This window comes from Coenobita brevimanus, chromosome 23 (genome assembly GCF_032717465.1).
Source record: "Coenobita brevimanus isolate Jiangsu-jjx chromosome 23, ASM3271746v2, whole genome shotgun sequence".
Taxonomy (NCBI): Eukaryota; Metazoa; Arthropoda; class Malacostraca; order Decapoda; family Coenobitidae; genus Coenobita; species Coenobita brevimanus.
The window spans coordinates 4647733-4658746 of NC_136976.1; the positions used below are offsets into that span (position 1 = coordinate 4647733).

At 41.4% G+C, this 11014-nt stretch overlaps 1 protein-coding gene across 1 annotated transcript; it reads right to left on the reverse strand.

The window, feature by feature from the left end:
- Positions 1–1453: 1453 nt before the first annotated feature.
- LOC145392838 (rhomboid-related protein 2-like) lies at positions 1454–10534 on the reverse strand. Its single transcript, XM_080267124.1, has 7 exons — positions 10459–10534; positions 9470–9637; positions 8204–8374; positions 5352–5494; positions 4386–4530; positions 3176–3355; positions 1454–1744 (listed from the first exon to the last, which is right to left on the reverse strand). Exons 1-7 carry the CDS (start codon positions 10519–10521, stop codon positions 1490–1492), a joined length of 1125 nt encoding a protein of 374 aa, XP_080123250.1. The 5' UTR covers positions 10522–10534; the 3' UTR covers positions 1454–1489.
- Between the last annotated feature and the right edge of the window lie 480 nt (positions 10535–11014).

The following is an 11014-nucleotide window of genomic DNA, read 5'->3' on the forward strand; positions in this document are numbered from 1 at the left end:
GAGCTTGGTTTAGCTTCTAGCCTAAAAAACACATCTACTGCACCATGGCCAACCTCGATACGGGAATTGCACAAGAGGAAACATCGAGTAATTTTAGGATTAGATTAGGTGAAAGAACTGCCACACAAAGGCTTAAATTAACCAAGGAGTATTTAGCAGCATTATCAAGCTGTCATACATAGCAGCAGCATTCTTTTCTTCCCACATAAGGATGGTGTGAGATCGCAATTCCAATTCCTGGTGGGCAAAATATGTGTGACAATACTGAACATTCAATGATTTAAAAGATATGCATAACATCTACTAATATCTGTAATTTCAATGACACTGACCCCCTTTCCCTCTATCACTGCATCTGCTTGATATCTGGTACAACTGTGGGCAAACATTTGTCAACAGTCTCTTGCCAGTACTGTGTCCTGCCTTCTATATTTCTCACCCAGTCAGTCACCACATAATATCCTTCCTGGTCATGCTTTTTTGTGTGTGCTATATTACTACTAAATGAAAACATCTCATGAAACACCTTCTTACCCCATACTTTTCAAGTGTCAGTGAGCTTTGATTATGAGAGAATATAAAAAACAACACTCCCTCAAAGTGTAACTTCTTTATCCACAGACTCTAGAATGAAACCTTGCCTCTGTCCCACATGAAGCTGCACCAACTTCCCAAAGTAGCAGCAAATCCGTCACTCCAAGCAGAACATATGGATACAAGGCTAGGCTATCACAGTCTAGAACATGCAAGGGAAGGTGACCAGCTGATGCCCTTGGAAGCAACACAATACTAAAAAAATCTTAAGGACAATACACCTTTCATCCCAACTGACATCTTGGACCACTAGATCACCAGGCATCTACAGGCATCAATGAAAAACACTGCCCAATATAATAACAGTAAAAATTCCCCCAGACTGTTGAAAAATGTAAAAAATTACATTCACTCACTTTCACAAGGTGGTACTTCTCACCCCAAGGGCTCAAATCAATGAAGCGGTGGTGGTTGCAACTGCTGAATAACCTCATGATCTGATCTTGCTGAGTACACTTGTATCTGACCAGCTTGACGAAGGTTTGGCAAAGAAGCAACACATTTGAGACTGTTTTATCATCCCAATCAGTGGCTTTGGTAGCTGGAAGAGGAGACAGACAAAAACAAAACAAGAGGATGGGGATTACATGAAGAAGATTGCATGTGAGGTGTGTGGCTGGCAGAAGAGGTATATTTAAGAAAAGGGGGATGGGCAATATGTTAGAGTAGGTGCAACAGTATGAAGGCTGGAAGAGATAGATCAAGAAAAGGTGGGACATTCATCAGGAAGTTCATGCATGCTGTGTGGTTCATAAAAAGAGGTAGATAAAGAAAAAGGGGTCCATATATGAGGGAGAGGGTATGAGTGTGTTGTGGCAGGAAAAAGGGACACACCAAGGAGAGTGGGGGCCATTACAAGGGAGGACTATCCTATACTCTCCCACTGAGAGGTTAACTACACAGAAACAGTTGGCTCTGGAGCCTTGATCAGGCTCTCCGACAATCTGCGTTCCGGCATGGGGGGATACAGCCCAATGAGGTCCGGGAAGAACACGTGGATGATGATGGCTGCGGTGATCAGGGCCAAGAAGATCACCAGTCCCACCCATTTGAGAACCACCTCCCACTTGTGCTCTCGCAGGTTCCTCAAAGTCACCATGCCCACCAGAAGCCCAGCCACAAATCCTGCGAGATGTGCCACGTAGCTGACCTGTTGGGGTGCACACTGATTAATCCACAGGGCCTGCAGATATTTCCTTCACTTCATTCTTGCCATTTCTATCTATCTACCGCTAAATACATTAATCTTGTAAGGGGTGGTCACATACAAATCACCTCCATATCACCCTGACCTCTGTCATTTGGATGCCCTTCCTCCAATTCACATCCACCTCTCTCATGTATCTCTCCACTCCATCCTTCCATCTCATCCTTGGTCTCCTCCTCCTTCTCCTCCACCTCACTCACTTACATTCTTCTAGTCAGTCTCTCATTCTCCTGATGATTACACTGAACTTCAGTCAGACTATTCAGTTATATTCAGTCTTAATAATCCCTTTCAATACATAAGGTCTTCTCTAAACTGAATAAACTGTCTGGCAGCAAAAAATTAAATGGACACTACCAGAAGAAAAGCTCAAGGGTACAGTATAGTACAAGTACAATGGTAACACGCAGTCTCATATTAGCTGTGTGTTGTACAGACCCAAGGTAAGGCTAACACAGACCTAGATATTTAAGGGTAAGCCTCCACCTAGATATTTAAAAGTAAGCCACCAGCTTACCTCCTTGGTGGTATTACTGTACAGTCAAAGAATTATCTTCCCAGTTCCATCTGAAGAAAATTTACAACTGGTGAAATACAGTGAAAACCCTATCTCTAACAATGTGTGTTTCAGATGGTTTGATTTTTCTGCTATGTACTGTACTCATCACACTTTGGGATGCAAACTGATATGCACAGTATCTGACATTTACCACAACTGGTGGCTTAGATGATCTGACATCGTAAAACAAATTATAGCGTGTTTGTTCTTGTATGAAGATCCTCAGCTCCCTTCAGCTCAGCTGATGGTCAAAGGTGATCACACTGCAAGGTCTATACGACTATTTAGTCCTTTCATATTGAGTTAAAATTTTGTTCTTTTGTTGCTTATGTTGCTCAGTGACAGAATAAGAGAGTACTATGGCTCTACTTCATTTCATAGCATTTCTTCATGATTAGCACCATACTCCAGTATTAACCTCTTATTTTGGCTTAGTATTCAAGATGACAAGATGGTAATTCTAAACCATGTTAGAGTAAAAAAAAGTAAAGTACCCTAGAAAACTCAATTTTTCCTCCAAACTTAAATTCATCAAACTTTCATGGAATCTTGGCTTTGCACTGAACTTGTGCGAGTGGCCCAGTTCCATCAGCTGAAAACAAACCCAGTACAGGAAACAGTGGATGCTCCTCCAATGCAGCAGATATGTTCCTGGAAGTGGCATGTTGAGGAAGGAGCACGGAGGAAGAAGAATCTACCTTGTGAGAAAATAGTTGCATTCCCACGTCTCTCTCCTTTTCATTAATACTCTAACAAATTCTCTTCTGTTCTCTCTCTCATAGCAAACTCCCTCCCTCACCCTCTCTCTGACTCACCCTGGATGCTGTGTTGGTGAGTGTCATGTATGCAAACACCCCAATATCAGTGGCCATGAGTGTGATGAGAACAACCAGCCGAACCCAGTTGAATGGCATTTCAGCCCAGTTAATGATGATGTTGGCCAAGTGTGCAGCTATCAGGGCATAGCAACCACCTGAAGCTCCAACCAGGTACGACTGAAAGGGAAGTTAACTGTTAATCTAAACTTCCGTAATCCCTCTATTATCCAGACAGCCACTATCCGGACAATCCACTACCCGGATGCTGTTATCTGGCTGTTCGAAACCTTATTCATACACTTTTCCATTTTATCCGGACAAAATACTTGCATCCGGGTGGAAATTATGGTCACTACAGGGTATGGCCCTGCAGTGGTGATTGCTTGTCTGTGGCTGATGGGTCTGCTTGACCATGGTAATTGCTTGGCTGTGGTTTACAGGTCTGCTTAACCAGATAGAGTTAAACAACAGGAACAAGTGCTGTACAATGTACTGCAGTGGTCTCTTACACTGGCTTGAGTAAGGTTATGTACAAAGGGAGACCAGGGGAGAAGTCCATTATCTGGATGGAATGGAGCCATTACACAGACATGCCTTTGGCTCTATTACATCGGATAATCGAGGGATTTTTTATTTTATTTTATTTTTTTTTTAATGCCATATGGTCTCCAAGAGGTTATGGCGTTGCCCCTATGTAGGGATTGTTTATTGCAACATGTAGCCATTTGCAACTGGATATCCTTCCAAACATCAACCAACTGTCCCTGACTATGCTCAAATGCTTGACCCTGCAGTCAACAGCACATGTTTTAACCTACTGAGCCACTGCGGCTACAATCAGTCAATTAATAAACAAAACTATAAGTCTCTCTTTCTCATACATAAACATATTAAAGAACTCACACTCAAATACATAAAGTACACAAGACTATTGATCTAACAGTCTTTTCTTTACTGCCCCAATAGGAACACAGGCTATATGCCTGGTGCTAAGTTACTCAGTCCACATATTTAAGCTGAGTGATCAGTTCCTTGCCCAAGGGACCAGGAGGGGATTACATCCAAGATGTGGCTGGAGTTTAATACTAATATAATACCACTCAGGGCCTTAAGTGTGTGGACCAAGTATTCTAGCCTCAGGTCCCTATACTTATGCGGCTAAACTGGATTGGATAACACAACAGGCAGACAGATAATGGCACTTTACCTTAGGGTCCAGCAATGATGCTGCAAGGGAGCCAGCCAACACCCCAGCTATGTAGAGAATGAGGAGGCGCCACCACTTGTGCACCATCTCCAGGGGTATACCCACAAACAGAGCCACCACCACATTTGACAGCAGATGCACATAGCTGCAGGAAGGATATAAATTAGAGAAGGGAAATCCACAGCAGTTTCCCTTCCCTTCCGTGTATCATATTCAGATTTTCCATAATCATTATCCATCAATCTATCAGCAGATGCCTGAATCCTGTGAGCGATGGCCAGACACATCACCTCTATGTCTCCCTGTCTTCTGCCATCTTGCTATCCTCTCTCCAATTCATACCTCACTCTGTCAAACACATCTCCATCCTTGGTATTCCCTTCCCCTTTACTCACATACACTCGCTGTCAATTTCCCACTCTCCATCCTCTCCACATGGCCAAAAGTACTTCCATCCTACCTGTTTCTTTATCCCTTCTCACCTGTCTTCTTCTCCCATCCATTCTTAAGCCACTTATACTTGCACTACTTTCATTCTTCACACCATACTCAGCAGCCCCTTACAAAATCTCTCCATCTGATCACTTTCTTCACCAGCATCCTACTGTTTTTATCTTTCACCCTCTACTACCCATATCATAATGACTTACTTTCCATACCCCCTTTCGAAATAGCTTCTTACATTCCCTCCATTTTACACCCAGATTTCTTCTAAACTCATCATCCACTCACTTCTTAATCTCTCTTTTATTACTCTCTTCACCACTTCTCCAGGAAAAAACTTCTTTTCTGTCTCCCCTCATCCTCAGTTCCTCTATCTCCCATCCAATCATTCTCACCACCATACAGCAGTATCATTTTCCCCTCATCATCAGCATTCTATCTCTCCTCTCTATCAATCTATATCTATCTATCTATCCATCAATCATCGACTCCTTCACACTACAGGTACTACCATTCACATACCCAGCATGCAGGAACATGTACGAGATAAACCTCCACATCTCCAGCCGCCTCTTTGGGTCGTAGATCAGAGGGGATGACCACGGCACAGGGGAGTATGGTCCAACATCACCCATCGTCATCGCATAGTATATAAACACACCAACCTGGATTAATACGATAAATTATTACAGTACAGTCACCTGTTTTGAATTTTATTCATGTTCTCATCGCCATCATCATCTCTGACCTCTCTCTCTCTCTCTCTCTCTTCTAAGGATGGAGTAAGGTGAATGTATTCTTTGTTGCTGTTGCTGGTGATGCAATCCCAGGCTCATTAGATATGAACCCAGTGGACTGCAAGAAACTGGCTACTTCATCTGGCTGCTAAGAGATCATGTGCTATGTTATATTGAAAGGTTTGTATGTTGATAATGTGCATGGGGTCAGTAAGTGTGCTGCGGTGTGGGGCGCTGCATTGCGGTGAAAGCACAGTGTATTGCTTGGGAGTTGTATTTTGCATTGGCATTACTGCAAGGAAAGACATTTTCTGCAATGCAGTCTGGCTAAAGTGTGCAAAGTTCTAGTTCAGCAATGCAGTCTGGCTAAAGTGTACTAAGCTTGCTCTCTCTCCACGTGAGTAAATTATTTTGCTGCTATGGTATTTTACACACAAGGTAATACAAGATTATTATGTTCAACTGAGAGATATAATTTTGCTGCTATGGATGCAAATTCACACTTCATTTAGGCTGGCATCAGACAATTTTTCTCAGGTGAAAGAGTCCAGTTGTTAAAGGATTAGATACCACATCACTAAAATAAACAAAACGTTAAAACCTGAGATGCAGTCTTACCTCAGCTGCATCGATGAGAGGTAGCATGCAAACAAAAAAGAACCAAAATTACAAATAAACAAAACAAAACAAAAAAACAAACTGTACATCATCTACAGTATAAAAAAAAAGTCTATCTCTCATCCAAAATCTTCCACTATAATCCCCAAACCATGAATGAAAAGGATGCAAACCAACATATCATCATATATGCACACAACCGAAAGTTTGTGTTTAGTTTCTAAGTGATGCTGTCCACCTCCTCTGCATCAGACTGGCTAATACGTGAGAAAGGAAGTGCTACAATATATATTTTTTTAGCATGCAAATTTATTACATTCAGACTTTTGTGCCAATGTCACCCTCACATCATCGCTCAAAATAGATGTGCCCAGTAAATCATCATCATCATCCAGTCTTGTGTTACCCTATCAGGAATGTAGGGGCCCAGGGCTAGGCAAGTTGGTCCTGACATTTAAAATGTGTAGCCAGCCTCACTCATCCCTGAGTGGCATTACGTGAGCAAGAAACCCCAACCACCCCTCAGATATAAGCCTTTCACTGGCTCAATCCGATTGGAGTGCAATAATCATCCACTGAACCACCAGGCGCCAAAATTTGGTTATATGGTTACCACCCAGCATAGTAAATGGTTTCCTGGTGTACAGGAAACCATTTGGCTTGTCACTCAGTGTAGAGTTACCCACAGGCAGAAGGAAGAGGAAAGAATGAAGGAAAGAAAGACAGAAGGGGGAGTGTAATGTCACCCATAGGCAGAGGGACAAGGAAAGAATGAAGGAAAGAAAGAAAGATGAAGATGGAAGGAAGGAAGAATGGAGAGGAAAGGGCAGTCACCCAAAAGCAGCACTACATTGAGTAAGTGGATGGTGAGTGCCCCTACCTACCACTAGGTATATGTAAAATAAATAGAAAATAATAAAAATGCTCGTACGTTGGTGGTGAGAATAAATGAGCATACATGCATCAGAAATTCCTATGCCTACAAACCCTCACCATTCACCCAGTTTTGGAATAATTTTGCAAAGCTGAAACAAATGTGCTACATGTGGTCATAATTATAAGTCTGGGACATGTCTGGACATTGCTACTCCTCACCCTACCCTAAGGTGGGAAAGGAGGTCCATGTCATGATGACAATGATGATGACACGTTCCAAAATACTGTAATTTTTGCCATACGTCTGGTATTGTAAATTTAGGGAAATTGGTGGATCTGCTTTAGTGTTACCATTTGAACTGCAACAGGCAATTGTTCTGTACTTTATTGCAGACATACCGGTAATAGTAAAAACAAGATAAACATCCTTATAATGACTTACTGCACTCAGCAATGGCTTTCTCTAAAATAACAAGGAGTATAATGCATCTGTTCTAGCCTGAAGGACCCTAACCCTTTTCAGCTCAGCTGATGGCAAAATACAGTCAGATTGATGGACTGATCTCACCAGTAACCAAGGAGATTCATTCCTGCCTCTAAAACATGATTAGTTATTTTGGGTATGGTACTTCATTTAGTTCCCAGTCCATAAATAATACCACCTACATCTCTATCTATCTATCTATTGCCAGATGCCCTAATCCCGTACGGGGTGGCCATTTGACTTTGAGTTATTGGTTTTACGGGGAGGGGCACTAACCCTCCACCAACCCACTTGTTGACACGTAGGGAGCACGTATGGGTTGGTTATATGGTTACCACCCAGCATTGTAAATGGTTTCTTGGCTTACAGGAAACCATTTGGCTTGTCACTCAATGTAAAGCCACCTATAATGGAAAGAAGAGCAATACGAAGTGACAGGAAAGATGGGAGATATAGGAAGAAAGAAGGGCAGGCACAGAAAAAGAATGATAAAGGCTAAGGAAGAAGTAGGCAGCACTACATCAAGTTAGTGGATGCCAATGGAGAAACCTTAGGAGAAAGCAAGGCAGCATTTTATTTATTTATTTATTTTTTACTGAAGTTGTGAGTGGTCTAGATAGATAACCTCAGACTGGTAACTATAGTATTGTCTCGCTTACCTGAGCAGTACAGAGGAGGGGTATAAGGAGGGGAGGGGGGCAGCAGGAGTACTCAGCGATGTAGTGACGATCACCATGGGACACTTGTGACCTTGGGGCCAGGGAGAAGGCAGTGGCAACCAGTGTTCTCTGTACTATTGAACGGGTCTTACTGTCAACTGGCACATTCACCTGGATGGAAGAGTAGGAGTCTGACAGTGGTAAAAAAATGAAATATTATATACATTATCAGACAATATAAGCCATTCAATTTTAAAAAACTGTGAATAATAATACTAACATGCACATACATAAATAAACAGGTAAGGAGGAAATGCTACGGAATGTTCTAAGCCAACAGAATTCTTTATTTATGGGGGGGGGGGAGAACTCCTAGAGGTTTTGTCAGAGAGTGGCATGAATACAACCATAAATAAAAATCAGTTAACCATCAGTTTGAGGAGATTATATGTTCAAAACTAACATACTATCCTCAGGCACCTACGCCTCTGAATGAGTAACAATTATAAGACTGGTCATTAATACAGTAAAACCTCGATAAGTCAATCCTGCAGAAGGCAGAATTTCTGGTAAGTCAAACTCTGACTGAGGTGTGACAGTGTTTATTCAAAGGGTTACATTTTAGTTTATTATATTCCAAGTGTTGCATTTTAGTTTAAATTATTGTAAAGTGAAGTGGGTCAGTGCAGAACTTTTCATAATTCAGAGACTGTTGCACCCTCCACCTAGGCAACCTCCTATCCTATCCTAGCCTAGCCTATGACATGCACCGAATTGTTTTTATTGTTATTTTCATTGCTTTATAAATGATTCTTTAAAGTTAATAAACAAGCAATCACATATAAATTGCAATTATTGGGGGGGGGGAATTTTTTTTTTTTTCCAATTATTACTGGTTAGTTGGAAAATTCGGTACCGGTCCGTCAAACTAGGCTATCCTAGAGCCCCATATAGTTTGACTTATGAAGGGTTTACTGTACTTTTTATTACTGTAAACCTCTTCATATCCTTAGCGTAAAGCACAATTAAAGTAACAACACAGATAGTTCTCATTTAATATTCGGCATGTGATCAAAGACAAATATAAGACAAATAAATGGTTCTGATTTGTAGCCGTGGGAAAACTGTGGGGTTATTAAACAAAATCTGACTTAAAGGCAACTGTTACATCATGCTAAAGTGAATGTTACAGCAGGAGTTAACTGATTAGTAAATTAGTAACACAGAACTTTAAATGAGAACTATCTGTACCTGTAATCCACTCACCAATCCATAAAACTCCTGCAGGTTGATAAATCCATCATTATCGTAATCAACGTGGTACAACATACTGTCCACCATGTCATCTGAGAGTGGCACCTCACTGACAGGGGTGCGTAGGAGGTACTGCTTGAGCTCTGACCGCAAGATGTAACCGTCTCCATCACTGTCAATCTGAAACATCGTCATCACCATTATTACTGTACTAATATCCTGTCAAGCCCCCTCTTCCTCTGAAGTCACTTCTTTCTTGACAAAAGTTTGACAAGAATTTCACCTCTTTACTTTTCACTCCCCTCTACTGGTTAATACCTTTAAGCTGAGAAAGGCTTGTTATGCTGCTCTACCAATACACCAAGTATGGTCTTTGAAATGATGCATCAGGGATACAAGGTGACAGAAAAGCATTAAGTCACAGCATGAAGTAGACTCACTTGAATAACAGGTGAACTTGTATCCCTACCTGTACAAGCCATCTCACTACCCATATGTTCGGTGACACTGAACCATGCAGTGTTTCTCCATATGCTGAGTCTGGTACTGTGTGATAAACCTGAGCAACTAAAAACTGGATGAAGTCATGTTTTTAGGTAAGTTTCTATATGTCCATGAATTCTGAATAGCTAACTAGAAACCAGACCCAAGTTATGCTTTTCATGTTTCCCTGTGTCTGGTAATTCCAGGTAACGAGAAATTGGACCCGAAAGAAAGACATTTTCCCAAGTTTCACAATGCGTATGTTTCAATATGTTTGGTATTCATGCATTACAGTATTACAAGTACTGTGCCAAACATTGAGGCTGATAGTACACACCCACTTCCTTACCAAGTTTCAAGGTCTACCTGAAAATGCTATATCTTTGTTAATGACATGCATACAACACAACACAAACAAGTTCTTAATCCTGTCCTTCATAATGCAAAGTACAGGGACTAATGATGACAGTATTTTTCTGGTGACATACATGCACAGTACTAAAGCCTACATACAGTACCTTTTGGAAGATCTCATGCCAGTTAATTGGCTCATATCTGCTGTTTCTGCTTTGTCGAGACATTATCCTTAACTGCTGCCTGGAAAAGTTAAGATTATAAGTGATTAGGACTCCATTATCATTAAAAATCTGGGCACTGGGTAAATCATGTCTTGCTAATGACTTCATCTGAAAGAAACTCCTCACCAATGTACTTAAGTCCCTCATCGAAAGAATCTCCTGGCTGCTGAATTCTTCCAGTTAAACATCTCTTGATTCTCTCCCATTTTTCTTCCACAGTTTTATCTATCACCGATAACACTATTCAATTTTCACTTCCTGTAGCTGATGGTCTGCCTCTCTCCTTTTCAAACATCCTCCCATGCACATCTTTGCTATCCTTATCTCCTTCTAGTAGCTCAGTTAATCTTCAAGGAGCTGCCTAGCATGGGCCAACTGGCCTACTGCAGTTATCCTCTTCTTACGTTCATATCTGTCTTTATCAACATCTCCATACTACTGTACTGTATATACAGGACCTCTTGTCACCCACTCCACAACACTGCATTCAACACAG